Source organism: Calypte anna, chromosome 26 (genome assembly GCF_003957555.1).
Source record: "Calypte anna isolate BGI_N300 chromosome 26, bCalAnn1_v1.p, whole genome shotgun sequence".
In the NCBI taxonomy this organism is placed as follows: Eukaryota; Metazoa; Chordata; class Aves; order Apodiformes; family Trochilidae; genus Calypte; species Calypte anna.
In genome coordinates, this window is record NC_044271.1 from 5,210,515 (window position 1) to 5,230,610 (window position 20,096).

At 47.8% G+C, this 20,096-nt stretch overlaps 1 protein-coding gene across 8 annotated transcripts in view; it reads right to left on the bottom strand.

The window, feature by feature from the left end:
* The window catches only part of ANKS1A (ankyrin repeat and sterile alpha motif domain containing 1A), a 104,103-nt gene that overhangs the window by 23,432 nt on the left and 60,575 nt on the right, over positions 1-20,096 (bottom strand). For 5 of the 8 annotated variants that reach the window (XR_003988564.1, XM_030465368.1, XM_030465365.1 and 2 more), the window contains 2 exons: positions 12,978-13,044; positions 4,481-4,653 (listed from right to left, as the gene is read on the bottom strand). Coding sequence is in view for 6 of the 8 variants with exons in the window: in XM_030465368.1 (XP_030321228.1) it covers positions 4,481-4,653; positions 12,978-13,044 (240 nt within the window). In the remaining 2 variants the exon portion in view is untranslated. Of the gene's footprint in view, positions 1-4,480; positions 4,654-12,977; positions 13,045-20,096 lie in introns of those variants that run through there. The other 3 variants (XM_030465372.1, XM_030465369.1, XM_030465371.1) reach the window with 2 other exon arrangements.

The following is a 20,096-nucleotide window of genomic DNA, read 5'->3' on the forward strand; positions in this document are numbered from 1 at the left end:
TTTTTTTTTTTTAAATCCCTGGCTGGCTAAACTCCCTGCACTTGGAATGAAAGCCTTACATTAAGAGTAGAAGTTGAGTGCCACAATCTGATCACCCCAAACCAGCAAAGGGCACCCACTCCCTTGGGCAGCAGGTTTGTGCTGGGGGGTTCAGCAAAAAACACCCCATAAGCACCACAACAAAGCTGCTGGAGGCAACTTCAAGGGAATGTAAGGATTTTGTCAGACAGAGAAGCATGGCCCAATATGTGCATATCACTATTTGGCAAGAGAACTCAGTATTTCAGCAAACAAGCATCTTTTATAGCCCTTTTCTTCCCCTCAGCCAAGCCAAAAGATTATGCACCATCTGAAATTAAACCTCAATTTCAGCCTCTTTCCCAAAACATGGCAAGTCAGCTTTAAAGTCACATCAAACTGGTGTTTAAATAATCCTGCTGATTTGTCTTGGCAATATCCACCCCGAGCCAAGACTCAATTGGGATCCTTTGAATTACTCAGAAATATCCTAAAGTTTTGGGCTGTGGAACTGGTCAGGGTCACTGAGGTGCTGCATCATTTTGTTTTCTTTTGCAGATTTAACATGAATTTTACATCATGGAAACACTGATCAAGAAACTCTGCCTTGGGGGCTGCAAGTGCCCCATCCCCAGGAGCTGTGTCCAGGCTGGGTGACACTCACTGCATTAATGGATTAACACTTGTCATCCCTTCTCCTTCTCCTGGTTCTGTCCACTTGTTTTTACCTGCTAACCCATCCAAAAAAATGCCTGCCAGTTCCAAAAGTGAGAATATTCCCACAAGTTTTGCCTGACACAGCTCAGAACTCACTGGTGCTACAAGTAATACTCTTATTATTTGTCCTCAATTTCCCCAGAACAGAAACAGCACAGGTAGAGACACATGTCAGGACATCACCTCTCCAACCCTGTCTTTCCAACACAAACCTGTGAAAACTGCAGGTCCCCAAGGTCACTCTCAGCTGTTAAACAGAGGAGCAGACCCCAAAGGAGGGATGGGGATGGGGATGATTTTCCCCTCCTGCTCCCTGGGGCTGCAGTTTGCTCAGAGCTACCACCAGTGAGGTTGTGTGTCCAGAGAGCACAGCTCATCACCTACTAACAAAGCCCTGGGTTTCTGAAAAGAAGGGAATTATTATTCCTGGAAACAAAAGCATGTTTCTGCCTCCCTATTTTAATGTCTAATTAAGAAGCCCCATATTTATACAGAGCACTTTTCAAAACCACTTGACCATAGTGTGCAACTGAATCATTTCCCTTCTCGGGGTGGGGGTCAGTGTGCAAATTAACACAAGAACCAACTGAAAACACCCAGGATATTAGGAATTCCTGAAACCAGCACTGACTGAAGTATGGGCTACAGAAGCACCAAAACCCACCAGACAGCCTCTTGCACCCTACAGTTGTGTTTTTTCTTCTCTTCCCAACATGATGCTACCTAGTGGGTAGAAAGTACATTTTAAACACCTGCTTTTTCCTGGATTTCCCCCAGTCCCCTGCAATTAGAGGATAAACTCTTTGTTTGACTCTTCCTCGTCCTACTTTGAGTTCTCACCTCCTGCAAGCTGAGTGTTCAATCCAAGTACATTAAAGAGCTCTTCTTCTAGGAGGTGCCTCTGTTTTACAGCTGTCTTATCACTGCACATCTCAGGGTTTGCTCTCCCAATGCTTTTCTTGTCTGCCCAAGGCATCAGCTTCTTGTTTGCTCACCAAAGTGCACCTGGGGGCTCCAGCAGCAAAGGGAATTGCATCCTCAGCCTACTGGAGGTGGGGAGCAATGCCATGTGAAATCTTACCCAGAAAGCAAGAGTGTTTCTGTAGCAAAAGACACCCAACTTCTTCATTTTTGCTGCTAAAACTTAATTAGCCCTGCAGCCCATCTGGCAATTTGCAACCCATTACCCAACCATCTTCAGACCTTGAGATATTTCACATAATGAGGGAAACAGGGACAGAAAACACTGAATTCCAGGAAAATAATGCCATTTAGTTTCAAATATCCTTTGTTAGCAACTTGAAGGTGGCAAGAAATTGCTATCTATCTAAACCAGAAAAGGGATGGCCAGCCTGCCATGCCAGGAGCCAAGCAGCCACATCCCCACTGCACCAACCACCCTCAGTCATTCATCTGAGAACAGCAAAAACCACTAAGCAAAACAAATTAACTGCTTGCTCCTCATTAGTACTCTACCTGCAGGTTTTACTCCCACATCAGAAGCTAAAAGCAAGTAAAAAACCACAGAGGAAAAGATTCTTAATTACTAAACTTTCACACCAGGCTAATTGTGCAAGCTTGAGGTTGCCAGGACTTGGATGGAAGGTTTTAAAGCCACTCTTGGCAGGGGTACCAGAGTCAACTTCCTAGAAACAGGGATAAGGAGCAGAACAAAACTCAGGCAGGGTTTGCAGGAAAACTTTTGTTAAATTATTTGAAGCTTTTAAAATGGAAAGGAGTGAGTGAGGAGTGTCCCACCTCCCAACACCAGCAGAAGCTGATCTCCTGCACTGGGAGTGGTGACCCAGCACTGGATGAAGAAGAACATCAGTCCCCTGTGATTAAAAAGCACCTCCTTCCACATCCACCATAAAATCACATCATCAGACATCTACACAAAGCCTTTGCTTCCCTCTTACGAATGACAAAATCCTGCACCAGGCAGTTTGCAACCAAGTGTTACTATTTACAGCCTGAAGTCCAGACAATAAAAATTCCTGCTTCCCAGCCACCACCTCCTACCTCTCTGGGGACAAATGGAAAGTTAATTTCCTCTGTTATTAAACTTCTGTGCTGAGAGAGGTCTATCATCACCCCTGTCAGGCAGGGCCAGGCAGAGCAAAGGTGTTTTGATCCAGCCAACTGCTGGATTGAGAGCAGCCCTCTGATACCACAAAGGTCAAAGATCCATCAGCAGAGGGTTCCAAGCAGGGATCTATGGAGTTTTGTTTTATTTCATTTAAATTCACTACACCACCCCCAGAGCATCCCAGAAGTTGAATGAGACCACCCCAGGGTGTGGGTGATGCTGAAACCTTGCATGGAGTTGGCTGCATCTGCCTGAAGCACAGTGGGTCCTGGGTCCACCAGAGGGTTGAGACCACCTGGGAGGGACACTGGGAATCCAGAACCCCCTAAGGGTGCCCAGGGCTTCTGTGGGGACAGCTTACCTGCAATTCCCCCCCAGGGAAGAGGGAAGGTGCCACAGAGAGCTGTAGGATGCTGTAAAGGCAGGAGGGTGTGTGGTGAGACCACTGCCTGTCACCAGCAGGAACTCTGCTGAAGGTGCACAAAGCACAGCAAAACTCAGCCCCAGGGCACTGCCAGGGGAAGGGGGGACAAGAGGCCAAGGGGTATGGCTGGATGATGCCACCCTATTCAGCTTACAGGGGTGCTTGGAGATCCCATGCCATTCACAGGGACATCTATCCTCTTGGTCAGGTCATTTTTAAAAAGCATAATTACATCTTGCCTCCAGGGACAGGGTTTAGTGGTGGCCTTGGCAGTGCTGGTTAATGGCTGGACTTGATCTTAAAGGTTTTTTCCAACCAAAACAATTCCATGATTCTTTAAATACCCCAATGACCCTGCTGGGCTGTGCTCCTCCTTGTCCCTCCATCCATGCCCTACCCAGTGTTCCCTTCTCTCCACGTGTCCCCCATGTCCCCCTCACCACTGTGCTCCCCAAGCCCTCTCCATCCAGCACACATCCTCCTGGTGTTATCTCTCCACACCATACACTCAAGGGATGTCCCCACTCCCTTTCCAAGGTTGGAGATTATTAAGTCCAAAAGACTTCTCCAAAGTTTTACATCCATTTTTAGGACTTCTTGATTTGCAAAACTTGGGAGTCAACACTCTGTAATTTTTTTATGCTCTGCAGGAAGAGCAGCACCAAAACTTTTTGTCTTTACACTTCACTGCTCCATACAAGCTCAGATTTTCACACTGTGCTGCTTTAAGTTCCTTAGTGGAAAAAAAACCAAACCCTCCACGTGAAGCACTCCCATCTTGTCATGTTGGGTTTCAGAGCCACCAGTGTCAGTGCAATTAGGTATAGCTCATTAACTTCCTCCATGCTTAAAGTCAGGATACTTCCAACAAGAAGTCCACCACCTCCTTCATGGTCCAGAACACAGAGTGCTCTGGGAGTTCTCCAAAACACTCATGAGCTACAGTTCTCATTTCTGGAGTAAACTGGACTGTAAAGATTTAGGGGGGGCAGAGGAAATACAATTTAAGACGAAAACTGAGTGAAAACCATCTCACAGCTGAATTAAAAGTGAAGATGAACACCCCAACACAACCCTCACTGCCTCCTTTTACCCAACACACCCCAAAGCCCGTTCTGCTGGGCTGCAGCACCCAACCCTGCACCTGGTAAGATCAGGAACAAGATTTAGCCAAAAAAAAAAGCACAAAGACCACATTTGTTGGAGCTTGTGGGTGCCACCCAGCCACTCACCAGGAAACGGACATCGTCGAAGCCGTTGAGAAGCAGTTTGCTCTCATACTGCTGCAGGCCAAGGGACTCCAACCACTCCCCAACACTCTGCTCCAGCACCCGGGAACCTGACGAGAGAGGAAGCGGCAGACGCTTGAAAAGGGAGAAACCGTTGAGGCGGTAGCAGCGGCACTCTGAGGAAGACAGATGGCATTGCCACATCATAGTCATTACCATCGAGAAACTCAAAGGAACAAAAAAAAATTAAAATATTAAAAAAAGTTATGGTCAGAGTACAACAAATCAGCCGGCAGACAAATTCCTCTTGGGTGCACAGAGCATGGATAAAAAGTTTCCAAGCGCTTTCAGCTGGGAGCTTGGGGGGGTTTTAATTTGTATCCTGGTTAAGACTCAGAAAAAGAAACGCCCTGCCCGGGCAAAGTGTTTAGGAGCACTCCTGGGACCGTGGCATCCTCACATGCACTGTGCTGGGGGCTTGGGTGAAGTCCTTGCCAGGCAAACATAGGAAGCCCAACCCCACCGGGATGCGGATCCACTCCTTGGCTGGGCTGAAGGGGGCGGGGGGAGGGCAGCAAACTTCCCCCCCGGGGCATCCCCTGCCAGTCGCAGGTGGGAGGGAATGGAGCAGAGCCCCTCAGGCACACCCAGAGCTCTGCAGGTCCTCTGGTCCATGCAACTTCGGATGCGGGACCCTCTGCACCAGAGCCACAAAGCAGCTAAAGAGCAAATACATCTTCATGCAGCCCAGACACAAAACAGACACGGTGGACTCTGAGAAAAGCAGCAGAAGCCAGACTAGAGCAGCTGTCCCCGGGAAGACATGCAAGACAAAGAAAGCACACAAACTGCAGCAGAGGAAAAGCAGGGCTTATACTTTTTTTCCCTAAGCAGTCCTGAAAGAGGCAAACCATGGTAAGGGCTTTTTCTCGCCGTTACGGTGTTAGGAGGAGCAGAGGCATCAGGAACCCCAAGCACAGGTGGGAGAGTCCTGGCACTGGCATCTCACCAGCCATCCACACCCCCAGCATTTCCACAGGCTGCTGGGACCAGGCTGGCCACACCAGAGAGTCCAACCAGGCTGCTGCACTGGCTGAGAGCGAGGGAGGCAGAGGGATCAGGATGGGTTCCACCCAGCACGTTCAGTCCTGCCAGGTGCTCCGTGCACATTTCTCTTTCTCCTTCCTTCATTTTCTTCAGCCCAGCAGGGCTGCTGCACCCCAGCCCCTCACTCAAACAGGGAGCAGCTTTGGAGCAAGCAGCATTTCAGTTCCTCCCTTCCAACCCACGTCAAAGCAAAAAGAAACCCAAGGCAAGCACACTCTCTCCTCTTCCTGCAGCAGCTCAAGTCCAAGCCATGCCCTGGCACCTCCTCTCAGCCTCTGATAAATGAAATTCTTCCCAACACCTCACAGAAGCTGTGCAGACAAGCTCTCCCTTCCCCCAGTCCAGTGACTTGTTACTCTCTTCTGGACAAGCTTGAGACCTTTAGAGATGACAAAAAAAAAAGTTCAGAGATCTCCTTTTCATCAGGGAATTTGTTAGGCAGGCCAGGCAGAATTTTTCAGGCTTCTTACGAGCCCATCTCTTTCAAGGATATATTCAAACAAAAAGATGAGCAGGAAAAGCAAGTTTGCTTTCAGGGAACCTTCAGGTCAGCTGAAACTGTCTGGTCCTTTCCAAGCCATCCTTCCCACCCCTGCTCGTTGCAATGGCTGCACAAAGCAGAGCTCAGAGTGGTGCCTGGAGATGGTTGGGGATGGGGATGCTGCTGCTCTGACGCCCAGAAGAGCTCCTGCTCCTCTGCCAGGGGAGCTGCAGCACCAGAAATGTGGAGATGACAAAAGGTTTCCGTCTCCCTCCCTTAACACAGCCCGTGAGGGAGGGCAGCATCTAAACCTGGAATTCATGCCATGGGCTCCATCCTTCCCTCCGGCAGCCGCCTCCCCGCTCCGGAGATGCCGCGGCCGCGCCGAGCGCTGCAGGGGCTTTGTCTGAAGGCAGCGAGCTCCAGCCCGATCCGCTGCCGGTCCCGGCTCCTGCTCTGTCTCCTGCTCTGTCCCTCCCTTCTCCTCATCCTCTTACCCCTCCTCCCAGCCTTCCCAGCCGCCGCCTTCGGCAGCAGAAGCTGCAGGAGAGGGGAGGGAGACGGCGGCTCTGTCACTCTCTGGTGAAAATCACTGACTTCTCAGTATTTATTCCACGGTGATGGGCTGCACTGCTTGAGTTTATTAAAAAAAAATTTAAAAAAAAATCGTGTTCCAGGTCTGCTTTGCCAGTTCTGAGTGATTTGTGGCTGGCGTGGAATTAATTTATCAAGAAAAAGGTGAGGAAACTGCTTGCTGCCTACTACAGCATTTCTGGACGCAGTCTGGGTATTGGCAGGGGGAATGAACCACAGCAGTTCCTTCCTCCGGGCTCCTGAATTTCATTTAAAAAATTATTTACACTATTTAGCCTTTTGTACACTTGTAAACGTAGTTTTGCTTTTAAAGGGGAAAACTACAGTGGCTCCAGGTGCAGCTTTTCTGGTTTTAAAACACCTTCAAATCAAGAGAAAATTAATGGGGGAAGGGAATGAAGGGTTTACTTTAAAAAGAAGACTAGAGATGCCCCCAAATATCCTAAGAAGTCCAAAATACTCTTGATACTTGCATGTTACAAGGACAACAGGAGCAGCTGAATCCCAGTCACTGTGCCTCCCATCAAGAGCCTGGTATCACAACTTCTGAAGAAAACAAACTCCTAATTCTCAGCTCCATCCTTCTTATGCCCCACATTTGAGAGATTTTACCTTCAAAGTCTGCAGATGGCAGAATGGAGAACAGTCGACAGAACATAGTTAGAAATAATGAGAGCATTTAAAAGGTGCAAAAAACCCAAGCCAAGCACTTCAGTTCCTCTTGCAAGACATTTTTCAAGTAACGCAGCAGGCTTCAAAGAAAACAGGAAAGGGAGAGGGCTAGTGGGGCTCTTATAGGTCCTTTTCCAAGTTATTGTTTCAATAATGACCTTTAGTCCAAAGCTTGAGTCCGTTTGGAGGAAGAAATAAATACATGGGCTGTGCCAGATAAAAAGCATCCCCCTGTTTGCCCATGGGAAACTGGTCCCAGTTGGAGATGACCTGGTGTGGCCTGAAGACACAGGACCAAGCTAAAACTGGCAGGGCAAGCAAGTGCTGCTGAAACCCCTCTCCACAGGTAAGGTGAGCACAGAAGCCAAGCAGGTATTGCCACAGCTGGGGGTGATGGTCAGCTGAAGGTCCTTAAACCCACTGGAAATTCAGGCAGTGCATTAGGCAGGATGGATGTGCATGGAGAAAGCAGTCATTAATGCCAGCTGATGGAAGAAATACAGCCAGCATCTGAGTTTACTGGAACCAAGATCAATCAGCCAAATGTAGATTGCTAAGAATTTTCTCCCTCTTCTGTCAAGTCAAACACCAGGCACGTTCAGGAGAATTAATGCCCTGTCCAGTGCTGCATGGCTCCTGCCTGCAGCAACCTGATTTATTGAGCACAGACCACTCCTCTCCTCTATTTTTGGGGACAGAAATGCTGCCTGACAAATGTCTGTAACCCAATGAGCAGCACTCAGGTTTCTGGTTGAAAAGCAGCAGAGGGATGAGCAGCTGCAGCACAGGGGGGGCTGAGTTTCTGCTGGAAGTCCAGCACCCCCCTGCCCACCTTGAGAAGGAAGAGATGATCAGAAGCAGCTTTTGGAGCTAAATACCCATGTGACAGCAAACCACTCAGACACACAGACTGAGTCCAAATGTCTGTTCCCAGGCCAAAAACAACTTTAAGGGAAAGGTTAGGTGGAATCCAGCATCCCTTGAGATGGTGTTCCTCAATTCCCCAGCCTCCAAAAAGCACTCATGGATCCAACATAGACTTCTTTCCTTCTGCTTATATCTTGAGGTCCCTTCCAGCCTGGTATTCTGTGATCCTACCCTCAGGATTTACATTTGGAAGACTTTCTTACAAGCTCTAACAGGAAATGAGAGGGCCAGGATCCATCTAGTGGTCTCATCATCCAGGGGCCTCAGGAGTGTAACACCCCATGTGCTGTTCCATAACACCATGGCAAGTTCTGGTACCCTGTGTTACAGAGGAGAGCTTGATGGAACAGAAACATCTGCCCAAATCTGTATGGGGGGTCTGGGGCACAGCAGGGACTGAAACCAAGTGTCTCTGGGCCTGGGCTAGTTCCAGCCTGACTCCAAGGGTCCAGGTTTCTCCTAGAGTCAGTTCTATGCAATAACTGTGTAAACAGACTCCAAACATACTTATCTCTGCAGTAACTGCAAAGGCTCTTTACCTTTACAGGCAAATTAGCAATTCCAGACACCCAACCAGTCAGGAGTCCCCATACCCTCAACATCCACCTGGTTTTTGGGAATGTGAGAACATTTGGAAAGTTGCCTGCAGCTCCCTCCATATTTGTGTCATGATCTGAAGTATTAAAGCAGCCCTGGCAAAGTCCTGAGGAGCAAGAGCCAAAAGGTGCTGGAAACCCAAAATGTCAGGGTGCAGTCACCCCACGGCAGCCTCCACCCTGGCACCAAGGGGCTGGCAGAGCTCTGCCCACCCAGCTGCACTCACAGAGAAGGCAGGAGAAACAGGGAATAAGTCCCAGCAGCTGATCTGCCAACAAGGGATCCCAAACTGAGCAGAACACAGCCCAACCCATAGAGAAACACCTGGGTGAAGGATAAGGCAGCTCCTGCTTCCAGAGACAAGTGTCCATCTTGCTGAAACCTCCCTGCACAAGAGCAGCTTTTGCTGAAGGGCTGGCTCCTCCTCTCCCCTCCATGTTAGACCTTTCTCACTGATGCTATCGATCCATCACAGGCACTGCTACAGCTCTGGAGGGGCTCGGGGAAGGGAGGGTTTCTCACAAAGCTGAATGCTGCAAGGGTTTCACTGCATCAGCCCCAAAACCCAACCAGCACCCCCTTGCAAAGGTTTTCACCCCAGAAAGCATAAGCCCTGGTCAGTCTAGAGCAGGCACAGGTTAAACTCCCACTGGGAATATACAGGGAATATCCTTTCTCACCAAAAATCCCAGTGACAATGGGAGGGGGGATCAGCTGCGTTACAGCAAGCGTGAGCTGCCCGTGAGGCTCCGTGTTAGCATCTCCCACCCCCTGCACTTCCCAGGCAGCAGTTTGGAGGTGAAGGATTTAAAAGGACAGAATCCCTCGTGGTGGCAGCTCTCCAGCAGCCTCCAACACGCTGCAGTAAAAGCCAAGAAGCTCCTGAGTTCTGCTTTTTGGTTTTGCTCCTGATTTCAAGGCAGAGAAGTCACATTTAAAGGACAGGAGGGAAGCAGCTCTCCTGCCCAGCAGCCTTGTTCAGGAGGTATCCATTCCTACAGGAATACTCAGAAAAAGCCCAGCATTGCCTAAGCTGAGGCACGTGGCACATCCCAAGGGCACAGCCACCCTGACACCCCTGCTGACCTACAACTGGGATCACCCCACTCCTGCTCCCAGCACGGTCGCTGCCCTAACAGAAGTGGCCGGGGAAGACACCCCCCAAAATCCACTCCCTGTACAAGCAGGATTATTCCCAGCTTTTGGGATGGTCTCTGTCAGCCAGGCAGCACCCCAGGGGACAGCACTGCCAGAGCTGGTGGTTTGACCAAAGGAAAGGGATGCAAATTTTCTGAACCCCTTTGAGCCATACATGATATTCAGGCACCTTTGGTCCCCAGGCAGCAGAGTTCATCAGCACCCATTTCATCAAGCTCTGTAGGCTGTGTCTCACTACAAAAAGCTCTGTCTCAAAAGGCACCATTAAAGCCAAGCAATTATCTCCTCCTTTGAAGGAGGAGACCCAGACTCTGCTCCTCCTGGGAGACAATGCTCTGAGGACATGTGGCTCTGCTTGCAGCTGTGGAGGGGACAGATTCCTGACCAGACTGCTGGTTTCCAGAGCAAAGCTGCATCCTGGGAAGAAAAGAATTAAAATAAACTCTCCTGGGCAGCTTGGAAATGTTAAGACAATCAGGTGGGAAAGGGTTGGTGATTTCTCCACTCTGTAAAGAACAGGGAGAAACATCCAGGGATGTTTGCACCAGGATCAAAGCACCCTTCCTCTGTTAGTCCCACCTCCAACTTCTCCTCAAAAGGACTGAAATGTAGAGGAAAAAAGGTGGCAAAACAATCCTGTTGGAGGCTGCAGAGCCAAGGCACACAGTCAGGTCACTGCAGGAGCAATGAAGGAAGATTTTAAACTGAGATTTGGTTTCAACTCTGCTGCTCCAGCCCGGATCCCAAACACAAACCTGGTGCAGGGTTTACTATTCCCAGACACCCCTAATTACAACATTTACAGATCTGAGGGTGTCTGAACCCAGGATTGTCTCTCATTGCTCTGCTGCTGCATTGCAGAGAGAAGAGTTATAATAGTTGGAAACATGGCTGGAGGAGGACACTGCTCTGCTGGAGGAAAATCAATGGGCTGAATGACACTGCCATTCCTTCTTCACCTTGTTTTATGGAAATTGGAAAAAGCAAAGACAAAATGCACAACTAAGTCATCTTGCAAGCTATTGGAAAAGTTTTATCATTAAATTAATAAAACTACACTCCTTCAAGCTCACAGAAGTATGTAGGTGAAATATAAAGAAATTGTGATGATTTTATCTGATCTGAATCAATGACAGGGCACGTAGAGTTTTACAGGTGGGAGGTTGGAGAAGGGGTGATAAAACATTCTGGCAAACATTTGATGGGCTGCAGAAAAGCTGGAAAATTGCTGCAACTCCAGCAAGAAGGTTTGTTTTAGAGACTGGGTGGCAGAAACAGCTCTTCATGCTTTATTCTACTGCAAACCAACTAAAACCCAGCCCCTGGGTAAGCTCCAGGTCACTCCAGCTGCCTTGCACAGGCTTTGCTCAAGCACTCCTGTTTCCTAAGAAATCTTCCTTCATCTCTGAAACACAAAGAGGCTCTGAAGGACACCTTGCAGGACTCAAGTGTCCCCTGAACTCCTTCCTGCCTCTCCCCAGCAGCCAGACAGCACCTTGGAGCCCACAATTCCCAGAGGAAAACCACCCCAACCATGCCTGCAGAGCAGCTTTGTTTCCAAACATGTCCTGCAGTGACCATGCAGCAGGGATGGGTGAATTCCCAGGGGGATAACGTGGATATCTGTGGCTATCTGACATCCTGGCTATGACCACTCTGATGTGTAACTTCAAATATAAAATCCCCATCCCTTGGCTGAAAGGATTTTGGGAGACTTAAAGAACAAAATCCTGGGATGTGGATCCTAGAAAGAGGTTCTGCTCGTTTCCAAGCAGACAGACCCATGTTTATGTGACACACAAAAAAAAACCAACCAAAAACCAGAAGTAAAGAGGATCTTCCTTCTGTACTATGAATGGGAAAGAAAAGCAAGATTGTTGTGGGGATTATGAGACCAGTCAGAAGACAAACATGCAGCAGCCCCTTTTCAGACCAACTGTTTAAAGAAAATGTTGTTGTTATCCACCAGAAAAAAACAGAAACTGGAGACTAATGTGTTCTGAAAGGCAGGAGGGAAGTGGAAGCAATCAGTTCAACTTTCTCAGAGGCTATGTTGAAAAGAACTGTAATTGTAGGTGCCAGAAGATCAGCAGAACTTGCTGTACCTAGGATACTGGCTGGAGTCCTTACAACATCTGTCAGCTGCAAATTGCTTTTTTTTTTTTTTCTTTTCCTTTGTACCTGCAGAAAACCTCATCTTCCTCTTTTACCTTGGACAAAGACTAGAAGTGAAGGTTTAAGTATCAGAACACAGAGGTTTCTGGGCTGTGTGAGCAATGAGCCAGCCACTCCAGAGGTGATTTTGCTGCCACAATCTCCCAGAGGAGCACAAGAAGTGTCCCAGAGCACACACAAGTGCCAGCAACTTCCACCTCCATCCAAAGGGAAGGACTGGAAGTCCTTCAGGTATCCAAGAAATCACTTCAGGTATCAGAAAATCACCACTAAAACTCCAGAATTCTCAGCAGGAAACCTTTCTTTAAAGCTATTTGAAGATGCAAAATATCATCTCAACATTTGGCATATCCAAAACAGGAATATTAAGCCCCCAAATTTATAAACAGACAGATTGAACAAACAAAACAAGAGTCCTGACAAGCACCCACACTGCTGTCTCTGGGTATTGATCAACACTGGGGTAACCAGGGTCCCCCACTCCTTTCCCATCAGGTGAGGGCACCAGCTGCACCCAGAAAAACTCCCCCAGAAGCCTGCTGGGAAGGAAGGACAGCTCTGTGGTGTAAAATTAAATTAATCCACCTAGGGGAGTATTGAATTAAGACAGTTGGTAGCAGTGCTGAGCATCATGCTGGGAAGCTGAAGTCTCCTCTGTCTGTGCCAGAGCCTTCCCTTCCCTTCTGGGAGCCAAAGCAGAATAAAGAGCTCTGCATGCAGGACCAGCACCTTGGTTTTGTACAGAGCACAACCAGTATGGACACATACACAAGGAGTTGGGTACACTACCTGAGATCCTCTGCTGCTCCTGAGAAAAGTCAATGCCTTCGCCGATGGAACTCATGATTTTCTCAATCTGAAAATAAAACAAAAAAAAAAGAAAAAGAAAAAGAAAAAAAAGCAGATGCTGCATTATTAATAAAGCCTGAGGAAAAGTTAAAGGCAGTCCTGGGATTTCAACCTGCCACAAGCCTGCCAAAGAAATCCAGGAAAGGATGTTAAGATACCTCCAACCCAGAACTGGTACTGAAGGACCCTTAACACCCTGCCTGGAAAAGTCTTTGTAAGGATGGGTGACTTCAGAAGGGATGTGGAGAGGTTGGGACTTCAGAGCCTTCCCTTCTACAACCTGGTCAAATCAAACAGCTCCAACAAACCCATCCCTCTGGGGCACAAAGTCAGGGAGAAGGAGAAGGAGAAGGAGAAGGAGAAGGAGAAGGAGAAGGAGAAGGAGAAGGAGAAGGAGAAGGAGAAGGAGAAGGAGAAGGAGAAGGAGAAGGAGAAGGAGAAGGAGAAGGAGAAGGAGAAGGAGAAGGAGAAGGAGAAGAACCCCCAAACTCCTCAGCTCCCCCTCTCCAAACATGCAGCAAAGCTGAGAGATGCACTTCACTCTTTCACAGGATGCAAAAAGGAAATTTGCCTTCACCCCAGTCTGGGTTTGGTTGGGTATTTTTGGTTTGTTTTGAGTTTTTGTGGGTTTTTAAACCACCGGGTTGCCCAATTCTGTGCAGAGATTGCTGAGGGGAGATGCTGAGAAAGAGTCTGAAAGTAAATCAGGTTTTTAAAGCAGCATCATGGGGGCAAATGCCTTTATCTACCCAGGAGAGGGAGCTAAAGACAATTCCATCCCCTGATTTAAGCAATTTAAGTCAACAGCTCAAGGCAAACCTCATGCAATTAAGAAAAAAAGGTGCAAACAGCCTCCTGGGATGGTGTCTTTCCAAGTCAGCTTAAGTGCTGCATAGAAATGATTGCATTTGCCACACACAGAAAATTAAAACAAGTTATAGTTTTCACAGAACCTACAGGATAATTTCATAAATGAGAACAGAAACTTGACAAAACCAATTCTTGAGGGGGATGTGTAAATCAAGGCTCTTAATGCAGAGGGAAAAGTGGCAGTGGCAGTGATGGGGTTAATTGTGTTAAGATGAAAGACCCAATAAATTGCAGCCCAGTTCAGTCAATTCAGAATTTTCAATAACCTAACACACTCAAACCCACTATTTCTAAATATTTTCCATAGAGAAATGAGACACTTAAGAGGCTCAGGTTTGCTTGCTTACCCCAGTCTTCAATCTATAACCAGGCAGAAAATAAAAAGAATAATTTTTAAAAGCCCCCAGTGAGAGATTCCTGAAATGTCCCAAGAAAATATTCCTGTGAGGCTCTTCAGAGTGTTTGCTGCTGAATGAAAAGCCCACACATCCACTGGAAACAGAGAGCTGGGGGGGAAAGAACTCTTAACATTACTTTTTTTTTTTTTCTTTTTCCCCTCTGGTCTTTTAAAGAGAGATTTGGGGAAGGATCCAAGTTTTCCTGGACCTCAGCCCCTTTGCAGTGCCCACATCCCAGCAAGATGCTTTGCTCAGGGCAGCTGCAGGAGTTCCCAAATCCATGGGAACGTGGTGGGGAGCCAGGAGCTTGACACCCATTCAAGATCAATGGCAGCTTGAAGCTCAGCTCCACAAAAAAGGGGTTTTTGGGTGAAAATAAAACCAAACAGACAGTCTTAAAAGGGTTCTGCCAAGTCAGGTCTCCAGTAACATCCATCCTGTGTGTGGGAAGCAGGCAGGCAGCACCCTTGCAGCATTAAAGCTCAGCAGGGAGAAGGAATTTGTGTGACCTGTGTAAGAGTTATTAAAGGATGTGGGTCCTCTGTCCCTAAAAAGCCATGAGGATGAGTACTCCTACCAGGCTCACAATACACTCACTGCCACATCCCACCACAATCAGAACTGAAAATATGAATGTGTATGGAAGTGAAGTATGTTCTGAAAAGAGATTCCAGTAAAAGGAAGGGGTTTGAAGTCACTGGATGCCATGGGGCTGCTGTACACGTGGCTAAAGAATTCATTTTCTTGTGTCCCTGGCTCCAACCAGAACTCAAACGTGACCCTGGGAGATACCTGAACTCAGCACTGGGCTCTGCTTGGGCTGCTGGAGCCCAGCAGGGTTCAGAGAAAGGCTGGACCCCATCCATCCAGCCCTGACCCCAGGGTGGCAGGATGAGGGATCACATCCCTCAGTTCATAGGAGGCTAAAAATGACCAAGGGGATTGATATGATAGTCTAGGACATGAAAGCTTTTACTTGCTGAAATCATTTACAAGTTTAAACAAAGCCCACAGGCTATCTGGTTAAGAAACAAGATTTCAGGCTTTAATCCAAGGTTTAAAATGATGCACTCAGAAAGCACGAGGCCACATAAAAGGCAAAAATATCCCCACTGCATGTGGACAGAGGCAGCCCTTAAATGAGAAAAAAAATCAGGCACAGACAGGGTGGTTTGTTTTGCAACTGCTGACATCACCAGCCAGTCCTTCAGATAAAAATTACCCAGCTGGTCACAGTGTCACCTGATCTTGTTCTTTAAACTCACTGGGGCTGAATAAGGAAGCCCCAGAAATACAACTTTGAGAGCTGCAAAGAGAAGTTGTTTGGTCTTTTTTATCAGCTAACCTCAGGCTGATAAATCAGCAGCTCTGCAGCACCACCAGCAGAATGTGGGATCAGCAACTGGTACCAGTTAAGAGGAAAAAAACCCTGAATTTAAGGTCTGCCTCATGATGCTGAGTTTTCCTGCTACCACAATTACCAACTGCTTCCCTCTGTGGGAGGAGTTGATGGCCATCATCCTGACTCCATCAGCCCTGCTCCCCTCCACAGGCTGGGGTGTAAAAACTCTTTTCCATTTTCCAGTTGTGATGGAGCTTGGAGGATGCACAAATGATGCAGCAGCTTCTGCTCAAAGCCTGGAGAGCAGGTGGAGTCACTGGGAGGTATTCACTGCCTTCCCTTTCACAGCAGAGGTTACTGACTGGGTTTCACAATGGACATTTTTGCCTGTCACCATTCCAACAAGAACCCCCTCCTGCCTTACCCCCTCTGAAGCAGTAAATGCTCCCCAGCAACACCTTGACATTCCACAGGGCCTGATTTGTCACCAGCACAACAAGGATATGCAAGACTGGAAGGAAATCTAGAGATGGTGCAAAACAAACCTCAAGTCAGAGCAAGGGCTTTTGGTACTGTTGTAACCCAGGATTTCTGGGATGTTGTTACAACACTGCAGAGTTTGGGTCTTGGGATCAATTCAGGACAAGCTCCAGACGTTTAAGGGCATTAAGCTTTGAGGGTTGATCTCCATTAGCTTCACTACAAGGTTTGTATTTCTAAGCTGGATCTTGCTGTCTAGAATCTTTACCTAAAAGACTTCACTTCAGCAAACCTGGAAACCTCTGGGTACTTGAGTCTCATGGGATCATTTGGAGCAAGAATCACTTGGTTCCAGCCAAGTTTGTCCTATAACAAGTCACCAAAAGTGGGGGGGGGGGGGGGGGGGGAGGGGAACCAAACCCACAAATAGTTGGGGAGCAAGAGAAAAGGGGGGGTGAGAAGAAAACCATGTTTGTTCAAGCAGCCCCAGCTCTCTCCAGCTGCCTCCCAGCCAGAGAGGCAAAGGGCTCTGCAGATCTCTGTGCCAGGACCCAGCTCTAGGAAAGGCAAAGAGCACAGAGCATCTTCCTGTGGCAGATCCAAACCCCACGTTTGCAGCTCCTCTTTGGTCAGAGTGACAATTCTGAAGGTTGGGTGGCAGAGCCAGGTAGAGCTCCCTCCCACTGCTTGCTCCTCACAAAGAAATCCCATTTATTTCCCAGCATTTCTGCATCAGTAGTGTTGAGCATTCTGCCCTCCTCCACCACACTCCACACTTGGATGCCTTCTTCTCCCCTTCCCCACTTGCAGCTTTATTCTCTCTTAACTTTCATCCTGCATTGTGAAAGTTTTAACTTTATTTTAAGAAAGGGTGGCTCCTCTGCTCTGTTTCTCACTGGAAGGAGCAATGCCTAAGGTCCTGGAGAGGATGGTACAGGATAAAAGGCCTCTGCCCATCTTTATGCAGATAAAAGTTTTCAAAACACAACTTCTTGCCCATGCAGAGAAGCGAGAGGTGCTCGAAAGCTGCAGCCAAGAGGCCACTGTGAGAGGCTCATCACCCTCTCTGCTGGGAGCTCCCCTGCTCAGGGCAGATCACCAGGGTCTGACAGCGTGAAAAATTTGCTTCCTTCCCCTGCATCCCTTTTTCCATTGCTGCCTTCAAACTGTGAATTAGCTCTGGGTGCCAGGCCAAGCTCCCTGGTTTCCATCCCACTGCCTTCCCCTCATCCAAGCGGCTGCTTTGCAGGTTCAGCCCCCAAGCTTTGAGAGGAGGACTTGCAGGTGCTTCTGCAGCACCCAAAATGCCCCCAAAACGTTTCCTCAAAAGCAGGGAATTGCCTTGTGCTGTGCACAACTGAACTGGTAAGGAAATAAGCACATGGCAAAGGATCCCCTTTCCCAACCCCACCCTTTGCTGAACGTGGGATGGATCCAGAGGAGGTTCTGGGCAGTCTGTGCCACAATGAGTGCAAAGGGAAATCCTGCTCCATATCCTCAGCTCCCCACAAAACCACCTTCCTCTAAGCAGTCACACACCAACTCAAACTGCTGCTGTCAGCTTGATTTAACCATTAAGAGGCTGGAAAAAACACAGGGGGTGGACACAAGCCTAAAGAGGAAATGAATGCTCTAAAGTATCCTGGTCCTCAGCTGGACTCCATGGAAGAGAAGGTACCTTAGAAACAGCCTTAGCTAGAGTTGTTTGGTTTGGTTTGGCTTTTTTTTTCAGGCTCTTCTCAGTGGTTAATTATTAAAATACAAAAATATCAGGTTTAAATATAGCACTTCAGTTCAGACTTAGTTGTAGCCTGAACAGTCAGTGCTGATTTGTTTTGGCTTAACCTGTTTTTTTCCACTGAAGCACCAAGCATCCCTGCACAGGTTGTGGGGTGGGTTTGAGATGTTTTTTTTTTTTAAGTATTGGGTTGTTTGGGGGTTTTTTAACACCACAGAAATTAAGCTACGAAGTGTTTTGCTTCCTAAATGAACACAATCATATCTGTTATTCCAAATCCAGAGGGGTAGCTGGCTCCACGCTGTAAAGCTGTTTCAGCCAACAAGCCCTGAAACCTCCCTAGGAAAGGGGAAAACTACTGCAGAGCTGAAATAAATTGGGAAAAAGAAAAGCTGGAAGGATGAGTGTCCTTCATTAAACCCCAAAACAAGGGATGAGATGGGCAGGAGCTGCAGAGCAGTTACCAGGACTGAAGCACAACCATTTATTTCCATATTTGCCTCCGTTTTGCAGAAAAATAAAAATACTCTGAAAAAACAAAATAAAACAAAAGCAAAACAAACCCCCAGGAAAAAAAAGGAGCTGGGTGTGGCTGAGAGTGATCCCAGGGCTGGGGCAGTGGTAAACTCTTCCACCCAGGCAGGCAGCCACGAAAACATAGCAACTGGCAATTTACTCCAAAACACAATTTCATCTTAAAACAAACTTATCCCCAGTGCCCCAGTTCTGATTAATGGAGAAAAAGGTATTTGTTTGTAGAAGGCCAGTAAAATCCAGTTCAGAGGACACGTTGGAAGCTGAGGTTTGTTCTGCTGGTGAGACTGAGGCCATTTTGACACCAGTCTGGCAAAATAAAAAGCCAACCCCAACTCACTGCATCTCCCCTGCCCTGATGGATGGGGAGCTGGGGTGTCCATGGTCATCTCTGCAGTTTTTTCCTCCCCAAAGCAAATGCTGAAGTTTGGAGGCAGTGATTCCACTGAGACAGAGGAGGATTAACCAAGTCCCAGGGTCTTTTATCACCAAAATAAAAAGCAGAGGAGCTGTCTGCAGAGACTCATCTGCATGCAGGGAGAGGAAGTTTCATTCAGAAAGCACAAAATTGAGCAGCACTCCAGGTGTGTGACACTCACCCGGGTTCAGAGGAATCTTTGTGCTCCTGGAGCTTTCTAGAAGGAGCTTAGGAAAACCTCACCTAGGGCTGAAAAGCCCTTACACATTTCCCAGCAATATAAATGGAGAAGTTTTGTTCTTATTCTCTGTATGCATCAGTGATTATTCCCAAGGACATTGCAAGGTTGTCCTGGGAGAAGAAATAAACACATATCCATGGGCAGAGCAGCACTGGGGTCAGCAGATGCTGCTGAGAGCAATATCCTACCCCAGATGGGTGACAAGCAGGGTTCCCCCTCTCTCCATCACCTCCAAGAAAAACTGGTGGTCAGAGCATCCAGTTGCTTCAGACAATGAGCACAGAACCCTGGAATGGTTTGGATTGGAGAAGACCTTAAAGGAGAAGACCTTAAAGCTCACCCAGTGCCACCCCAACACCTCTCACCAGCCCAGGGTGCTCCAAGCCCCATCCAACCTCCAACACTGCCAGGGATGGGGCAGCCACAGCTTCTGGGGGCACCCAGGGGCTCAGCACCCTCACCCCAAAGAATTCCTTCCTGCTGTGCAACCTCAATTTTCCCCTCTCCAGTTTAAAGCCACCACCCCCTGTCCCACTGCTACATGGCTGTGTAAGAAGTGATCTGCAGCTCAGCCCCCAACCTGCTCAGAGCAGATCAGAGTTTCCTCACTTCCAAACCAGAAGGGGAGGTTTGTGTGTCCAGGGGGTTGCAAATGTGCCCAAGACACCAGGCTATGTTGGCCAAGCTTTGCACACACACATCACACATATGTGCTCCTTTACACAATGAGCTTACTGCTGAAAAGCTGAGTATTGCCCTTAAAATCCAGATATACACAGAGGAAAGCCCCACTGATGCTTTTATCCTGAAAAACAAACAGGTTTTGGAGCTAACTCAGGGGCACTGAGGAGAAACTCCAATGAAGGGTTAAAAATAATGTGAAACTTGTTAAATCAGGTTTGAATAGAATGAAATGTAACAGATTGCTTTTATTCTATTGCTCTTCCCAGGCTGCTAAGACTGCATCAACCCCTGGTATCTGGGCAGCTTCACCAAGGAGCTCCAGGTTCTCATCTCAGGGGGATTTAGTTGAAGTTA